The sequence below is a fragment of the Gymnoscopelus braueri genome (genome assembly GCF_963280865.1).
Source record: "Gymnoscopelus braueri genome assembly, chromosome: 15".
In the NCBI taxonomy this organism is placed as follows: Eukaryota; Metazoa; Chordata; class Actinopteri; order Myctophiformes; family Myctophidae; genus Gymnoscopelus; species Gymnoscopelus braueri.
The window spans coordinates 20,195,878-20,215,400 of NC_137620.1; the positions used below are offsets into that span (position 1 = coordinate 20,195,878).

Sequence of the window (19,523 nt, forward strand, 5' to 3'; positions counted from 1 at the left end):
AACACAATACACAAAATTAAAAGACATATAGGCTAGCCTAATTTCCAACTCACAAACACTCCCTATAATTTTGGGTATAATCTTTCATCTTATTCAAATACATAACTGAAAACTATGTACAAAATAAAATCATCCATCCATCCACCCATGCCAGAGGAGGAGGAGGGGAGTGGGAGGGAGACAAAGCAATATTTCTCAGCCTTTTCAGGCTGTGACCCCCCCCCACCCTGACAAGCACTTGGAATGTAGGAGTTGAGTTGTTAAATTTAGTTTGACTCGGTTCCACAGATAAATATTGTGATAATAGCCGATCTACAAGCCAAAGCGAGGTGTTGTAGATCGGCTATTTTCACAAGTGTTGCCTCTGTCTTATATTATTAGACAATCTTGCCAATGTCTCAGTTTTTTTTTTAAATAGTTTGTTGATTAGGCCTACTTTTGATGTAATGGTCTTTTTCTTTTCTTTCTTTTTTGTTTGTTTGAAGTATTAAAAAGGTCTCAAAAGTCCTTAAATTGTCAATTCACTGTCATTCTGGCCTGAGGAACCCCCTCCTCGAATCATGTGGGGGTCCCGACCCACAGGTTGAGAACCAGTGGAATCGAGGACTGGAGAGAGAGGCGTCGCAAAGTAGGCTACAGTGAGGGAGCTGAAGGCTACAGTGTCTAGCACCTGCGTCCTTCTGGCCGCAAACTTACTAGAGTAATATTGAGTAATAATAATATTTTAATCTACGGTCTATCCATGGGCGACCCACACACACATGCGGTGTTCTTCGAGTGTCGCAGCCTGGACACAGAACAGAAGAAGAGAATAGAAAAGTACTTCCAAATTCGCCGCAGATCCGGCGGAGGGGATTGCGGACAGCTACGGACCGTCTCTGATACACTTTATAAGATTGAGTTTAGAGATAAAACAGGTGAGTTAAATGGAAAACAGAACCAAATGCACGTATAGAACAACACGACGTAATACAGACAGATTCAGTTGTTGAATTTGTCTGGATCGTTGGCTGTTGTGTAATAAGAGAAAGTGAAAGTAAATCTGTGCAAGTTACTGTAATTGTAGCCCTGAATACATGACTATCATCATCATATGACAGTCATGGATGAACTTCAACGTAGTGTTTGTACTTTCTCCCTTTTTGGTCCGTACATCTACATAAACGTTCAGATTTCAAATACAAAGTGCTTACCCCATGGTCACGGATTTTACACTTATGTTCGGGCCCTCAGAAGTACCCGTATCCTCCTTATTGTTCAATAAAAAGCATTTTAATCCGATCGGTGGCAATTTTCTCATAGAGTTATAATGTATCAGAATGCAGTACTTCTCCCAGCCGATAGGGTCACGTAGTTGAAAGCATAAGGAGAAAATACGAAGAAAATGGCCACCGATCAGATTAAAATGCTTTTTATTGAACAATACGGGTACTTCTGAGGTCACGTACAGTATTGTAACATCCGCAGCCATGGGGTCAGCACTTTATATTTGAAATTTGAACGCTTATGTAGATGTACGGGCCAAAAAGGAGAAAGTGCAAGCACAATTTTGAAGATCATCCATGACTGTCATATACAATATGACAGTATGTCTCAGGGCTAAGCTACTGCAATAGCAGCTTTTTAGTCCTGTGTCTTTATGAACGATGTCACAAAAATGATGAATAAACGTAGATGGTGTCCTACAAAATATTGTGGATATTTTCAGATAATTTAAACGTTGTCTAGCAATAGTTTCACTTTCACATTTGAAGATGACATAGCAGTTAAAATCTGTTTCTCTTTCTCTTTTTGAGAGAGAAAGACAGTCCAAACAAGTGGTTTTCAAAGTGGGGTCCGGGGACCCACAGGGGTCCCCAACAATATTAGTTTAGATATCATCACATTCACAAATCACTGAAATCAGTTACCACCTTGACCCTATTTTATCTTCAAGCTCACTTTATGAGCTTTTAGATCGACTATTTTTGATATATATATATATATATATATATATATATATATATATATATATATATATATATATATATATATATATATATATATAAATGTATATACTGTATATTATTTTACACAAATCTTGGTGTCCCTTGCACAAAATCTTTTCAGATGGGGGTCCTCTGCCTAATACATATCAATTCGAGGGTCCTTCTTGACATGAAAGGGTTTTGAGAACCACTGTTGCAGATGGTAGCTAATACCTCTCCCCTCATCTCTTCTCAGATCAAGAGAGGGTTCTGCAAAAGTCTCAACATGAACTGGACTTACCTGACGGGCCTCTGGCATTCACTGTCCAAAGCAGCCCCGTTCCCTCCACTCTGTCGCCCACCACATCCACTGCCTCCAGCCCTGGTCCTTCCACCCTGTCACCCACCACATCCACTGCCTCCAGCCCAACCCTTAGACTGTTTGCTACTTCAGTAGAGGTGAGGCATTCAATGGCTGTGCAAGCTTCAGGCATTTTCCCGCTCTGGGCATGATCACTGTTTGCACAGCCGTTCGTAGTGGGCAGGTCTGCTCATCTGATCAACTTCACACTCAACATGGCACTTCCTTGGGCAATGCACCTGCCAAGTGTGAAGTCAATCAGATGAGGCTGATTCTGGAGAACCACTGGTCCAATTGACTTCACAAACACTGAAAGTGTTGACCACTATTTGTAAAAAATGATAATAATAATAATAATAATAACCATGTGTTTTCTTCACCACAGAGTCCCCACCTCTCTCATGAAATACACCTTGAGGCATACCTTGTGCGGTACCTCAAGGACTGCCCCAGGCCCTTGAAGAAGCTAGAAGATGAACTCTCCTCTGTAGGGTGTTGTGCACAGCTCCAAACAGAAGCAGGTACTGTTTTGGTCAGGAGGTCATCCCAGACCAGCCTGGGCGTGGAGGAGGTCAAACACTGGAGGGCTGAGTTGGAGAGAGTCTTTGACCGGGTTAAAGAACATTACGTCTGTCACTTTGAGATGGACACACACAAAGTCAAGCTTCTCCTTCAGTCTTGTAGTCAGCCAACAACAGATAACGTCAGGGTGTACAGCCAGGTTGGAGTGGCTGTTGTTGTCGGGGAGTGTTCCGAGGTTCAAGCCAGGCTTAGGGACCTTGAGGACTCGCAGGTCAGACGTCAAGGGTCAGCGGTCAGTCAGAAGCAGACCTCCACCCGCCGACTGGGTGTAGCCAAACTCAGACTCCTCTGGGATGAAATAGAATGTGGCCTGAAAGGGTTTGTTCCTGGTGTGACGCTCAAACCGGGAGGTGAGGGACAGTTAATTTTGGAAGGCTCTGTAGGGGAGGTTCGCAAAGCTGGAGAGTTGATCTCCAAGAAGGAGGATCTGGTGCTGGAGAAGGTGGTGGCTGAGGTGAGCCCTCATCTCTTGAACCTCCTCAGAAAAGCATATGGAGGTCCTGGAGAGCTTAGAGACTTGTTAGGGGTTGGTGGTGAGGTGGAAATTGAGTTAGGTGACACAGAACTACGACTTTTTACCCTCTCTTCTGGTAAACTGGACGACATAGAGAGGGCATTGCAAAGCGAGTTCAAGGAGGTGAAAGTTGAAGTTCCGAACTGCTCTGCTGTGCCTTCTGAGCTCAGGGCAAAACTTGAGTACAGGCTCAATGAGCTGAACCATGGAAGATGCAGGGTTGCGCACAGGTTTGGCTCAGGCAGTATTGTTTACCTCCTAGGTCACGCCAAAGAGGTTGACGAGCTGAACGAAGTGATCGGACAGTTCATTCTGGACCTGTCCAGTGTAGAGGGAAGCGTTGTTCTCCCGTTCACAGAAATAGCCGACTGCTTACCTAAATTGCTGCAGCTGAATGGCTTTGACCATTCCGGTGTGACAATCCACCCTTTACCCTCATCATTCAGCCCCAGCGTAGTGCTGGCAGGTCCATCCAGTCAAGTAACCCATGTTAGGAATAGGCTGGGTCCACTTCTGGACTCCCTGGCTCGAGAGATGGTTAACATTGACCTGCCGGGGGCACTGCGTTACTTACAAAGCCCTCCAGGGAGAGAGACGCTGCAAAATGTTGGCTGCTCTCACCGTTGCCTTATACAGCTTCAGAAGGACTTGAGTCAAGGAGGCACAGCACTTGAAAGTTACCAACTTGGCGGGCTGCAGATACTGGTCTGCCAGGGCGACATCACCAAAGTGCGGGCTGATGCCCTGGTCAACGCTGCCAATGAGGACCTGGACCATGGTGGGGGTGTTGCCGCAGCACTCAGCCGTGCAGGAGGTCCCCAAGTCCAGAAAGAAAGCAGAAATCTAGTAAAGCAGTATGGTCAAATTGCTACTGGCAATGTGGTGGTGACCGAAGGAGGAAACCTGCTTTGTAAGGTCCTGTTTCATGCTGTCGGACCTAGAGCAGGAAGAGTAAATGGAATGGAGAAGGTCTTATTGGAAAAAACTGTCACGGCAGCTCTGAATTTAGCAGTAACAATGGAGCTCGAGTCCATAGCTTTACCCTGTATCAGCTCCAATATATTTGGGGTCCCTGTTAAGGTGTGTGCAGAGGCCATTGTGACTGCCGTGCGAGACTTTGCGTGTCAGAAGCATTCCCTGAATAAAGTCATCCTGATTGATAACAGAGGGGAGGTAGCCAGGGTCTTGCGGGATGCCTGTGACAGGCTTCTCCGTCGGCGGGATGTGGGACAAGGTGCTCATGGGTTCCAGAGGGGCCTCACTGATGCTACTGCCCCAAACGAAGCAAGCAGGGCCACAACGGGTGGTGATGTCAGCTGTGTCCAGGTGGAGATCATTCAGGGAATCATCGAAACACAGCAGGTGAGAGTCAAGTCACACAGGTAAACTCAATGTGCTTCACTGAGAAATACATAGAAAGATACTGTACATGCAACATATTCGTGTTTTGCAACATAAAACTTGTTTATCCAAAACTGTTACTTTTCTGGAAATGGAAAATAAAACTGAAAAAAAAAAATGGAGAAAAAAAAATGTAGGCAGTGGAGTTATTTTTTAATTAAATATTTATTTTATATTTTATAAAACCAACAGAAAGACTTGACCACTCAGCCTGGCATCCCTATTTTGGGCATCCCTTATTTTTTCAAAAATAGCGCATAAATTAGATCTTCAAATAGCAGATAGCTGAAGTTCATATTGTGAGATTGAACTTGTTGCATTGAGAGATACAATATTTCTGCCTGAAGTTGGGCCAGTGCAGCACAACTGTAAGCCACAACCGTTTATCACAAAGCATTCTCAGTACTCTAATATTGCATTGAATAAAAATAGGTGGATGGATCCCCCTCCGCCCCTTTTGACTGCCTTACTATTTTTCTAGGTGGATGCTATGGTCTCACCCATGGTCAGCCATGATCCTGTCTCCACCCGCGTGGGGAACTCGTTGTCCCGTGTTGTCGGACCTCAGCTGACTGCACAGTTCCACAGAGAGGCTGGGGGAGCTACGCTTCCTGGTGACATGGTTTTGGTGGAGGGGTTGCCTGGGCTTCCCTGTAAGGGGGTGTACTTCCTCAATCTATGTCCATGGGATAACAACCCACACGGAACAGCAGTTCAGGTCAGAGTGTGGGATTTGCGTGTGTGTGTGTGTGTGTGTGTGTGTGTGTGTGTGCGTGCGTCATTGCGTGCATGCGTGTGGATGGCAGTGATAAGAACGTGTGTGAATACATGCATGTCTCTGGAAGTCTTTTAAATATTTCCAATAAACAAACTTTGACCCAATATCCCTTCTGAACTAACCTGCATAAACCAGGCTCTGAGGCAGGGCACCCGCAGTATTCTGGCATCCTGTGAGAGCAAAGGCTTTGTCTCCGTGGCTTTCCCTGTGTTGGGAACAGGCGCTGCCCTGCGTTTCCCTCATCACATGGCTGCCAAAGTTGTCTTAGAAGAAATCCGCAATCATGAACAGAACCGGGCCAGTAGAACACCATGTTTGGCCCGCATTGTAATCCACCCCCATGACAAAGAATCTGCAAAGGTGAGCAAATTCATGTAATAGTAATGTAATGTTACTTGAGATTTAAGTTGGGATTCGGTTAGAGGTAGGCATTTGGCTAGTAGTAGGTTTTGGTTAACAGTAGGGGTTTGGTTAGTGGTAGGGGTTTGGTTAGGGGAAGGGGTTTGGTTGTACATTAGTACTAGTTTATCTGAAGAACCCCATGGGAAAGAGGTTCATTTGGCAAAGTAATATGTCCAGATGATCGATACATGCATAAAAGCACATAGAAACTTATTATTAAATTATTGCAAATCAATATAGTTTATTCTAGAAAGATTACAGAAATAAGAATAAGAGCCCTGAAGTATCTGTCACACACAATAATTAAACTTTCTAACCATTAACACACTTCATGAGATACTGTTAATTGTATATCAGAAAGTATAAAGTCCAAAGTGCCACAGTAAAGCTGTCTGATTGCATTTAAAAGGGCCTTGAATATAACACTATCAATATTCTGGATGTTAAAAACAGTGTGTGTTTGGTATGCAGGAAGAGGGAGTCTTGAATAAATGGGGTTCTACTTTATATTGAGGTTGTCGCTGCTTGTACTTGGCAAATAAACCCCTCTTGGTTGTAGGACTATCAATATTTAAAACAATTATTTAACCTTTATTTTATTATTTATTTAACCAGTTACAGTGGGGTATTTCTGCTACTGTAGGATAACATTCTTGCCTTTGTTTGATTTGAATTGACTTCAGGCTCTGCAGGCTGCTCAGGAGGCTCTGCATCTCAGAGGCTTCACAAATGATGCTCAACCAGATAAGGGTGGGTCTAGCGACGAGCTTACGGCTCATTTATATTTGCCCGTATTACCCTTTCAACAAGTGTTAAAGTCCTTACACACCGGGGGCGTTTTTTTCATGCGAATAATACGTTTTTAAAAAAAAAACTTATAAAGTCAATGCAAGCTTCCACATCCGTTTCGCGGAGAAAAAAAGCATATTTTATTTATTCGGACCGCATCCGAATTTTGCGTATATTCGCCATTGTGTAATGACCTTAACTTGACAAAAAACAAAGGTATTACAGCTGAGACAAAAAAGGCAAATTAGCTAATTTGATATTCAAAAGCAGTAAAATCATGTAATCAGTTGAAAATAAGTAATTTTTTTAAAGTAAGTGACACCTGAGAAAAGAGTTGTGTGACCATTATGTACAGTATACTGTAAATTAGTCTTTACACTGCCAGAGCTTGATTTGATCAGATTTTCCAGATTAAAAGACAATCTTGCTTTGTACATTTCCATTTGTATTTATATGATATTTATCCGGGATAAATATATAGCTTTTAGTTCACGTTTAATACTTATAATATTTTATCTACATCCTGCATGCCATAGCTACAATGACACAATTATCCTCCAGGGAACAATAAAGATAATCATATTGCTGTTACAGTTAGCATTATTCCTATCTCTCTTTTAGCTTCCTTTTATCGTCATGTCTCCTCGACCCAACATGAGGTCACATCCATGCTGGGCGTGGTCAAACTTCAGCTGGTCTGTGGTGACATCATTCATGAAACCTCTGATGTCATCATCAACACAACTGACTTCTCCAACCCACTGCAATCAGGTACTAATACCCCCCCCCCCCATTCTGTATTAATGTCATGTCACATGCAGTTTGACAGAACAGTAATTATACCAGGGATCTTCAACAAGGGGTCGGGGACCCCTAGGGGGTCCTCAGAGTTACTACAGGGTGGCCGCCAAATCTTTGTGTGATAGGATACATTTTTTTACATTAAAGGTAAGTGATTTTCTTTGGTTAAAATAAGTGTTGAATAGCTCTATATTCTGATAGTACTCATTGCTATAGAGTGTTTGTTCAGTAACAGGAGTCTCCATGTCTCTCCACCTCTTTATTAAACAGAAAATGCATTTTCAGGTGGGGATACCAATTTTATCCAATCAGGATAGAGAACTCAGTCAGGATACAGATTAAACAAGGGCAATTGAAAGTGATGACACTAAGAAATTAGCAGACAAAATAGGAACTGGAACACTATAAAATGAAGCTGATAAATGTGTACTCTCTCCTGATTGGCTAAGAAAAAAGAGCAGACCAAGTACAGAGTGAAAGGTCAAGTTTACTGAGTATTGACGGTTTAAGTGGTTAAATGTCTGAAAATACACATTAACATGAATCCAACATACTCTGATGATAGTGCTGTCAAACAAGTCTATGAAGCTATCTATGAAATCTATGAAAATGTTTCATCTGCAACACAATTTTATACAATATGTAGTGGGGGTCCCTGCTTCATCTCTCTCAGCTAAGGGGTCCTTGGCCTGAAAAACGTTGAAGGCCCCTGAATTAAACAGTACAACAGGTACAGTCGTTGCAACCAAGCAATCTGTTTGGTCGAAATAGGTTCTCCAGCCATGCTCAATCAGCATGACAGCACACCTACAGTATGTACTCAAAGGAAAAATGCTTAATTACTATAAACATTGCTCCACCACTGATTTGAAAAATAACACAGCACTAGCACAGTGGTTCTCAAACTTTTTCATTCCAAGGTATTTATTTGGCCGCGGACCCCCCATCTGAAATTGTTTTGTGCCAGGGACCCCCAGAAGCAAAGATTTGAGTTAAAAATGGTCGCTTTCAAAGATTTGCACACATTTTCAAGATTTTTCAAAAATAGCAGATCTACAAACTCATAGCGCGTCACGCTATGAGCTTGTATATCTGCTATTTTTGAATAGCCAAAGTATAAAATATGGATTAAGTGGTTAAAATGATTGTGACGCTAAAAATGCATGTGAAGTTCACAGACATAATATCTAAATCTGCCTTTGTTCAGGGGATATCTTAGTTACAACAAGATTGAACTAACAGGGAAGTTTTGCGTTTCTATGTGGTATTTCTTCAGTTTGGGACACAGTATCTCATCAGCTCACGTTGAGATACTGAATCGACAGGGATTAGTTCATGTCTCAGTCAGACCCCATGTATTTCCACGGAAATGGAGATAGATAACATTGGCAAAAAGGTTTTTGTTCCAGAATACATCACATTTGAAATATAAAAATAGAATTTGGAGACTGAAACCAATTGAAAATTTTACCAGGCTTGCACATCCCTGGTTATCAGAGTGGAAGAATTCTGTATTAGTCAGTAACAGTTGAGCCAAACTGAGTCTGGGACACTTATTGCTGAAGTGTTGGTTTAATGCATGATATCATGGGAGGTAGAAGAGTGTAGCTGCTTGTGCTACAGGAATAAGCTGTACCCAAAAGCTGTACCCCACACACATGTGCCATGACATCTTGACTCTATAATATTGATATGGTTAGAACATATCATAAGGCTAAAGGTTAACAACATAATAGCATAATATAAGGTGTAAATCTACCATAGTTCCTTCACATCAGTCTCAATCAGTCATATCTATCTATTGGTGAAGGCCTGATTCTAAAAACATCAGGTCACATATATTTTTAGCTGTATCTTATGGAACAACCCTGGTTCTTTCCACAGGTGTATCCAAAGCCATTGTGACTGCTGCAGGGCCCAGCGTCCAAGCCGAACTGACACAAGGTGCGCCTGAAAATTGAACAATGCAGGAGAGATGATTTATTATTATTTTTGAGACAATTGCTATATAGATGATTAGTTATTATATGAGACTGACAAAAATATGAATAGATGGTTAGACATTTGTATGCTTTTTCTGTCACAGACAAAAAAAAATAATGTTTAATTTTATTTTTGTGCCAGTGGGAGTTCCAGCAGACCGTATGTGCTCCACTGGACCTGGTCTGCTGAGGTGTAAGAGCATCATTCATGCTAGTTTCATGTGTGAGCCTCAGAGGATTCACAAGATTTGTGGGAAGATACTGAAGACATGTGAGAGCAAAGGCTACCGCTCAGTGTCCTTCCCGGCCATCAATACTGGTACGTGTGTGTGTGTGTGTGTGTGTGTGTGTGTGTGTGTGTGTGTGTGTGTGTGTGTGTGTGTGTGTGTGTGTGTGTGTGTGTGTGTGTGTGTGCGTGTGCGTGTGTGCGTGTGGGCTGGCATGTGTGTGCACGTGAGATTGTGTATAGAGTAGAATCCAAAGTCTGAAATATACAAATAATTACCCTAATTAGGCCTTTATTTTGACAAAATAAAAAAAATCACCAAATACCTCGATATCGATATTGTGACGATGATATCATATTGTGACTATATTACAATTTATTTTTGTAAACATAAATCAATAGCTGATTTACAGACTTACAATGTGTCGCAATTTGATGCGTTGCAAGCTTGTAGATCGGCTAGTTTCACTATGTTATAAAATAGGGATCAAAAGCAGGAAAAGACAACACTTATGCCATATCACAATATTATGATATCCAAAATCCCAGAATGTATCTAGTCTTATATCACGATAGCAATATAATATCACTATACTGGTAATCATTACCATTACGGAACACTGTTGAAAAACAGTGCACTTGCAATATTCTGGACATTTTGCCATGTAAAATAGAGGCATTTTAAATTCTATAAAATTGTAGAGAGCTTTTCAGAGTAGTAAAAATTAAGAATCAGCAGAATAACTTATTTTTGATTAATAACATGTCTATTTAAGGAGACTCATGGAGATGGACTCTTGTTTATTACAATTCTCAGTGAAGTCAACTCTGAAGACAGCCACCAGAGGGCGACATAACTTTAGAAAACAGAATTTAGTCAGTTTGAAGCAGTTTAAGCTTACTGTACATACAGTAATATAGTCATATACTATAGCAGGTGTATAATAGCCATGTCTGTTTTCTGTATTCATGTGTCTTTCCAGGTGTAGGACTTATGGACTTTGCCACTGCTTGCAAAGCCATGCTGGATGGCATGGCCACGGCTGTGAGGAACTTGAACCCAAATGTTCTGTCACTTATCCGCATCGTCATACTACAGCAGCCTGTCTTCCAGGCCTTTAGGTCAGAACATTATCTTTTTCCCATAAAAAACAAATGGAAGTACAGAACAAATGGAGTCCGGGATTAGTCACTGACCACCAGTGAATATTATGGCTGTATACCCCGTAGATCATATTTCATGTTACTGTATGCAGTGGTTTTGGAACAAGTTCTGCCAAGCATTGTTTTTACTATGTTTGGCATTCATTTAGTTTAGTTTTTTATAAAAATAAATATGATCATAGTCTCATTTTTTTATCCATAATGAAAATGTACATAATATACAGTACAGTATAACTCCAACAACCTTTTCTGTATGTTCTTGTAGATCAGAACTGGAACATCGCTTTGGACAAATCGCCCCGAGCCTCACCCTGAAAGGTGTGTTAACAGAGCCAGACATGGGCTCACCTTAAAGGACCATACTGGCGTTCAATACATGCCATTATCTATTCACAGTGTTGGACATAATTATCATACATAAACCTGGACAACTTTACTGTAATTGTCGTTACTTTTAGATTGCACGTTTGTTTACATTTTCTAGGAAGTCATTAAAATGTTACCAATTTATCTGAATAACTGGATTGATGTTGGGTAAACATATTTGTGTGATATATAAACCTTGGATGTTTGAATTTCATATATCAATGTTTTCTCCAGGGGCTATTTTTGGTTAGTCTTTTCAAACCTGTGCTGAAGGAGGCACCCCATGTCACCTGATTAGCTGTGTTCTTTTTCTCTCTCTCTTTCTTAATCAATCCTTTGTTAACCTGTAGAAAAAGCACTTAAAGTACTTAAAAAAGTAAACCTGCGTGGATCAGCCACCATCCAAGGCCCTGACTCCCCTCCTTCAACTCCTCCGGGCCCGGTCGGCCCCTGGAGACCGCAGAGGGCCGTGCTGTGTGTGGTGGGCCCTTCGTCCGGCAACCTGGGGACGTCCGTGCAAGGAGACGTGGAGGGTGTCTTGCTGCAGCAGCTCACAGAGCGAGAGGTGCCGGCTGGCGAATTCTCCCGGCTCAACGGCATGGAGCTGGAGGCCGTTCAGGCCAAAGCCAGAAACCTTGGGGTGAGCCTGGAACTGAGACGAGCGAACAGCGGCAGAGCCGGGGATGGAGGGGGCGCCGTGGGCGGGACCGGTGCTGGAGCTCGGTCAGGGAGCGAGGGCGTCTACGTGCTGAGTGGCCTGAAAGAGGACGTGTTGAGCGTCAACGAGCTGGTGGACAAAGCTCTGAAGAGAGCCCTGCAGGGAGAGGTCCTGGAGAGGGAAGAGGCCATGGTGGCCTTTAAGGTTCAGTGGTCCATGCAGGTAAGTGACAGCGTCTGGCAGGAGCTCAGCCTGCAGACTAACTACCAGCTGGAACATACCTACCAGGAGAAGAGAGACGCGTTTGTCGACGTAGAGGGACCAGACGGGACCAAGGTGAAAGTAAACCTAAGGAATCGGGAAGCCGCCGACTTGCTTACGGGCCTCACCTACAAAGTGAAAAGAACTGAGACTTCAGGTACAGTATGGTGCTGTTTTGGTTTGATCTTCTTCATTCATCTATTGATTCATGCAAAACGTGCCTAAAATAGACTGATTGTACCATGTTCCCTTAAGCCCCTTGCTCAAAAAGAAAGGAAAAAAAGACAACAAACAAAACAAACACACGATTCTCTACAAGTATAATGTATGCGTTCGTTGTTAAAAACTGATTGACCAAAACCAAAATCTCTTAGAGTGCTAACCCTAACCCTTTACACATGACTCACGGGTTTAAATTACAGCCACATCAGTTATTTAATATTTACATTAAAGATTAAGGATGAATTTGGTACCACTAGTGCTAAATGTGACATCATCATCTTGCAGAGTTACCACCATACTGGGAACCTATGGCAGCAGGACAGATCTTTAAGGTGGAGCTGCTACCCAGCTCACAAGAATACCTAAGCGTGGCACAGGGCTTCCTGAAGACAGCTAATTACACCATTCAGAAAGTAAGTGACACACACACACACACACACACACACACACACACACACACACACACACACACACACACACACACACACACACACACACACACACACACACACACACACACACACACACACACACACACACACACACACACACACCAGAGTTTGTCACATCATTGACGATGTGTAAATATATGCTGGCATCTACCACTTATTGTTACATATATTGGCACACACATACACACACACAAACTGGAAGCGATGGGGAGAACTTGAGGCAAACTGTTGACCTTGACCTTTTAACTGATTTTCAGAATCAGGTTTATTGTCACATCACAGGTTTACAAGATAAAAATCACACCCTGTGTGAAGTGGGCGGTGTCTTGCTAGCTAATCACAATACTGAATGGAGTCAACCAATCATGTACAAAAGATAAATACATTTATTGAAACACTCTTTATGATGGACGAAACCATAACTTGAAAAAAACCAATTTATGGTTTTTTTTCAAGTTATGGTTGCTTATATAGGGCTATGCACATGTGTCATGTGACACTGGCCAATCACAGTCCTGAATAGATTGTGATTGGCCAATCACAGCGCAGGATAATTGTACAAATTTCCAAACCTCACTTTTAGGCCGGTTTCACTGCCCAAGATATTTGTACATTTTTCCAAATCTCACTTATAGGGGCGGTTTCACCGCCCAAAAAAGTGGGTGACATTTGTTTTCGTACATCGTTCCCATCGCAACGTTATTTCCATAGAAAGAAGAGGGGGGGTGGGGGTGGGCAAGTGGGAAGGAGTTCAAACAAGATAAAGATAGATAAAGATAAAGATAGATAAACAAGTTATCTACATATTTACACTACTGTAGTACCTGAGATTTAAAAAGATATGACGAAGGTGCCTGTCTGCCTGAGCATAGCAGCAATGTATACTGTGCATGATTTAAGGTGCTTAGAGAAAAAAGAAAAAAAAGGAAAGCACAATAAAAGACAAAAAAAGTCAGTGTGTTATACATGGGATTAAGGTGCAAAAAGTCAGTGCGTGTTGACCACATAATCCACATAAGGTGGACTGACCCTGGTATAATCCGCAAGTAGTTCCATGAGGGAGAGCAAAAAAAGAAAGTCACTTGTACCTGGTGTGTCTATTTTAAAGAACAGATTAATCAATAGTGCGAGTCTGACCCCCCCCCCCCCCCCCCAACTTATCTGCCACTTCTCTGTTACACACTCACACCGAAGAAGTGAAGAAGGAGAGAAAGAGATGAAGATGATACAAGTCAAGGGTAGTTCTGTACATCTGTGTTGTTGTCTGTTCTCAGATTGAGCGTGTGCAGAACTTCTTCCAGTGGCAGGCCTATGCGTTGTGCATGCAGCGAATCCTGTCCAAGAACGGAGAGAAAGAGGTTGGGGAGAAAATGCTGTACCACGGAACATCGGCTGAAGCATGCGACTGTATTGAAAGAAACAAATTTGACAGGGGCCTTGCGGGAGAGCACGGTAAATAATGCTGTTACCGCAGCCTTTAGATATACTGTATGTAGGCATTTGTATGGACAAATGCTCATATGTTTGATTTTAACCCATTAAGACCTGAGGGCGATTCTACAAATGTCTTCTAAATCCTAACCGTTTTCTGTTGCTATAGCAGTGGTGCTCAAACTTTTTCATGTCAAGGACCCCAAACATTATATGTATTTAGCCCCGGACCCCCAGAAACAAAGATTTGAGTTAAAAATGTTCGCTTTAAAAATAAATAAGATTCAATTCAAGATTTTTCAAAAATAGTAGATCTATAAGCTCATAGCACGGCACGGTATGAGCTTGTATATCTGCTATTTTTGAATAGCTATATGTATAGCTAAAATCTAAAATTACACAGTTTTAATGGGTTAAATATTTACTGTATGTATGCGTTTGTTATCAGAGCTCATTATGTTTGATTTTAAAAACATGATGCAACAGTGGTTCTTTTGACTGTCAAACATCTCCCTCTCTCTCTCTCCCTCCCCCGCCTTCTGTCTTTCATTCTCTCTCTCTCTCTTTCTGTCTCTCCCCTTCCGCTCTCATGCAATTGCTTTTCTGTCATTCTCTCATATAGGTGCATTGTATGGAAAGGGCGTTTACTTTGCAGTGAATGCCAAATACTCAGCAGGTCGATTTTCTCCGGTCGACAGCTCTGGTCTGCGGCGGCTGTACGTGGCCCGCATCCTGACGGGCCGCTTCACCGCCGGGAAGAGCGCAATGAAGGCCCCGCCTCCCCGCTCGTCCTCTGACCCCTCCGACTGCTTTGACAGCCTGGTAGACCAGCTACAGAACCCCTCCATGTTTGTCATCTTCCATGATGACCAGGCCTACCCGGAATATTGCATCACCTTCAAGTAGAAGATGAGCCCATTAAGACCGGGAACGTATCTCTGTCATTTTAAGATTTCTTTGGCTGTTCAAAAATAGCAGATATACAAGCTCATAGCGCGGCACCGAGTGCCGCACTATGAGCTTGTAGATCTGCTATTTTTGAAAAATCTTGAAAATGTGTGCAAATCTTTGAATATATATTTTTTAAAGCGAACATTTGTAAAATATTTTGTTCCAGGGACCCGCCCCCCCCCAGAAGCAAAGATTTGAGTTACAAATGTTCGCTTTAAAAATATATAATTCAAAGATTTGCACACATTTTCACTATTTTTGAATAGCCAAATAAATCTTAAAATGACCAGCACAGGTCTTCACTATTAACAATCTATGGACTCTCCAGTTCCTTCTCATTTAATTTGGCAGGTTATTGTCTCAGACTTTGAAATTTAAGATCTAATACTACACTACACTTTTCCTTCTTTCGTCTTAAAGATTCATAGAAAAGGTATGTTTACAAAAAAAATTATATTTCTGCATTTGATCTTGATTCACTTTTGGTCATTTCAGTGGCTCAGAATTGTTCTAATGTATGACCTCTGTACTGTGTATCGATTCTCACTCTGGGTTAATGTGCTGAAAGATATTTTTATTCCGTAACCTCTTGATCCCAGAAATTACAGTATACATTATCATAGTAATGTGTATAGATTATAGCCTGTACATCTATCTCTGCAGTTGCTCAAGTCTAGCCTCCTTTGTCCTGGTGTTGGCGTATCTTACTTCTGCTGCTGCTATGACACCTGAATTTCCCTCTGGGGATCAATGAAGGACAAGGTGTATCTCTTCTTATTATTATCAGACTGAGTTACAGGCAAGGGCTGTCTTTAGGTTGAACTGATTGGACAGCGGCCGTATCATCCCAAGGGAAGGTATGACAGCTGCTCAGTGCAACTTTATCACCCTTCATCAGCCATGACAAATAAAGGCTCAGTATGTGATAAAAAATCACACCCAGTGTGAAGTGGGCGGTGTGGTCATCACAGTGGTCATCATAGTGATGGAAGCTCACTTCCCAAAAAAAAAAAGATTTTTGGAAGTGCATAATCCTATTTATAGGTTATTAATGTCATCATGTGTCTCGCTAGCCAATCACAGTGCTGAATAGAGTCAGCCAATAGAGTCAGCCAATCACAGTACAGCTAGGGGTCTACTAATGGGCCAATCACAGTGCAGGAAATTAATACTAATGAGGTGTCCCAACCCCACTTATAGGGGCGGCTACACCGCCCAAAAATGTATACAAATGTGTTTTTTTTGCTAACTGACAACTGACATTCTGTACAAGAACACCTTGATCTTGTGCCTTTGATTATGATATGATTATTGAGTTTGTATTGTTATGAAATGTATCAAATATGTATCACAGTTATTTTAATTCAACTGTTAATAAATCAATAAGGTATATTGGTTTGGCCGGCACTCTTGCATTCATTCAGTCATTAAAGTTCATCACTATTTCATGTGCCGGTTAGCAACATGAACCCTAGCAATATAGGCGACCATACAGTAGGTGAATATTCGGTTTCACAGCAGATCTACAAGCTCACGACGCATGTTGTGAAGCGCTGTGATTTTTTTTATTTGATTTGATTTATTTGATAAATTCATGATACAATTCACAGAGGTGCATAGTACAGAGTTATCAGGATGGCACAACAAGTCAAATGACTTAATTCCATTGCGATCCCAACATAAATAATAGCAACATAGTGTCTAACTGATAACACATTTGTTATTCTATTATAACTAAATAAAACCAGTGTACAAGAGACAAATAAATAAATAAATAGAACACTACATTTAACACATCCAATACCAGCCATACAGTACCAACAAGGTCCAATGCAGACCAACCAGGGGCCCCTGACTCTATTCCAAATTTTCAACAGCTTTTTAAAACTGTTCAATGACCAGGCAAATTTAATTTCATGTGGGATTTTGTTCCACGCCTCCCCCCCTGTGTATTGGAATTTCTTACTTAAGTAAAAGTATCAATTCTGCAATGTAGAAATACGGAATTCAAAATTTACTTCAGTAAAAGTACAAAAGTATTGGCATCAAAATGTACTTAAAGTACCAAAACTAAAAGTACCCATTGTGCAGGATTGTGAGCTTGTAGATCTGCTATTTTCAAATGGCCGAAATATATATAGGGCTGAAGTAGGGTAGTGTGTTTTGCGATAATTATCAAAGTCTAAAAAGTAACTAGTAACTAAAGTTTTCAAATAATTGTAGTGGAGTAAAAGTACAATATTTGCCTCTGAGATGTAGTGGAGTGGAAATACTCCAGTAAAGTAAAATTGTACTTAAGAACAGTACTTGAGTAAATGTACTTATTTACTTTCCACCCTCCCCCCCCTCCCACTGCACGGACATGTGCAGGATCCGCCCACTAACCACTTCAACCTGGTGTCAAAACAAAACCCCTAGTCAACAAACGACTTTGTAAATGTCTTTATTTAGATGGCATCTTTAGACAGATGCCAGGTTTAATCTTTACCTGGTATCCTAGTTTCTCTGAGGCACTAAATGTGTTGTGTATTGTGTTGAGTAATGTGTATTTTCTTTGCACTACTCTATTCACGTGATGTAAATAGAGTGCAAAAGAAAACCGATTTAGCGCTTCAAAGAAAGGAGGATATACCAGGTAAAGGTTAAAACCTACCTAGCTGGTCTAAACATGCTATCTGGTCACGTTATGTTAATAATGTATATAACATAACAACATAACAACATAACAACATAACAACAACAACATAATGTGAACAAGAAATCAAAAAGAAATACAAGTAACATTTGTTGTCAAAGAACATAACACTGTCTTAAATGCTGTAGTGAGATGTCTATAAGTGGGGTCCGGGGACCCCCAGGGCCAGGGGTCCTTAGGGGGGTGGGGGGTACCAGGGGACCCCGGGCAAAAGTAGTTAATATAGCGTCACAATCATTTTAACCACTTTAACTATTATTTTATATGTTAGCTATTCAAGCTAGCTATTCTAGCAGATATACAAGCTCATAGCGCGGCACCGAGTGCCGCGCTATGAGCTTGTAGATCTGCTATTTTTGAAAAAACTTGAAAATGTGTGCAAATGTGAATATATATATATATTTCTTTTTTAAAGCGATTTTTTTTTACTCAAATCTTTGGTTCTGGGCGTCCCTGGAACAATACTTTTGAGATGGGGGTCCGCGGCCAAATACATATAATTTTGTGGGGGTCCTTGAGATGAAAAAGTTTGACAACCACTGGTCTAGCATTTGCAGTACTTGAAGCTCTCTCACTGGGCCTGGAACCGACCAGGGGGAGGAGGAGTTACAGATGGCTTACACCCAATAGGCTTACACCCGCCTCCTGTCCTCGTTGGCCCATGCATGTAGTCAAAGCCCTCCATAATGTGCTGCCAGGTCCTTCTGAAATTTCAGATTCTAGCCCCAATGACCCCCCCATCAGATCCTGTTTCCCTCCTGAACACATTCAGTAGTATCTTCACATAAAATGCCCCCCCGGGCCCCGGCCCCCGCCTGCCAATAAGATAAAAAAGAAGACATCTGGCCATAGGGCTGATGGATTTTTAGAGAAAGAAGAAGAGCAACAACAGCAAGTTACAAAAAAAACACAGAATCTTCTGAACTTATTTGAAAAAATGGTGGACAAGATGTGACGTTGTTTTGGTTTGATTTAATTTAAATAAATTACAGTAATTAATTAACTTATAAAGGGACATTTCACTTTCAAATAAAATAAACATTTAAAAAAATGTAATGGAAAAATCACGGCCCCCTTACGCATTAGAAGGACATTCTAATGTGTGCGGGGGCCGTGATTATTCAATTTTTCATAAATTTTTTATATATATTTTTTTATGTTTATTTCATTTGAAAGTGAAATATCCCTTTTAAGTCTACGTTTAAAATGTGTGATATTATTTATGTATGCAGAATTGTATTATTTCTTCTATGAAGGAGGGCGTGGTCGTAGGAACTTCCGGAAGTTGTTTCATTTACTGTATATTCAATGGAGAAATATATAGCTTCTACGCAAAGAATGACAAAATAAAAAGTTTTACTATCCCTTTGTGTATCATTCATATCTTCATATCTCCGGAGACAAGGATGTTCACAACCTCTGCTTGTTTTACACCAATTCATGACATGACCAGCATTATCTAAACTATACTTCCGATCACAAACTTCGGTGCCAAAAGGGAAACACAAAAAAAAATGTCA

General features: G+C 41.3%; 1 protein-coding gene across 1 annotated transcript; it reads left to right on the forward strand.

Annotated features, from left to right (window-relative positions):
* Positions 1–639: 639 nt before the first annotated feature.
* Positions 640–16,708, forward strand: LOC308101228 (protein mono-ADP-ribosyltransferase PARP14-like). The gene is made up of 15 exons (XM_080450617.1): positions 640–917; positions 2,224–2,426; positions 2,714–4,786; positions 5,307–5,543; positions 5,739–5,963; positions 6,689–6,755; positions 7,416–7,565; positions 9,480–9,539; positions 9,720–9,896; positions 10,787–10,925; positions 11,233–11,285; positions 11,684–12,409; positions 12,760–12,887; positions 14,201–14,378; positions 14,980–16,708. Exons 1-15 carry the CDS (start codon positions 743–745, stop codon positions 15,261–15,263), a joined length of 4,875 nt encoding a protein of 1,624 aa, XP_080306743.1. The 5' UTR covers positions 640–742; the 3' UTR covers positions 15,264–16,708.
* Positions 16,709–19,523: the final 2,815 nt, after the last annotated feature.

Bases quoted from the DNA above. Each gene is read 5' to 3' on its own strand.
- LOC308101228 (XM_080450617.1), top strand. From the start codon at position 743: ATGGGCGACCCACACACACATGCGGTGTTCTTCGAGTGTCGCAGCCTG. The intron at 7,566-9,479 runs GTACTAATACCC...TTCTTTCCACAG, and splicing joins CTCCAACCCACTGCAATCAG to GTGTATCCAAAGCCATTGTG. The intron at 14,379-14,979 runs GTAAATAATGCT...TCTCTCATATAG, and splicing joins GGGCCTTGCGGGAGAGCACG to GTGCATTGTATGGAAAGGGC.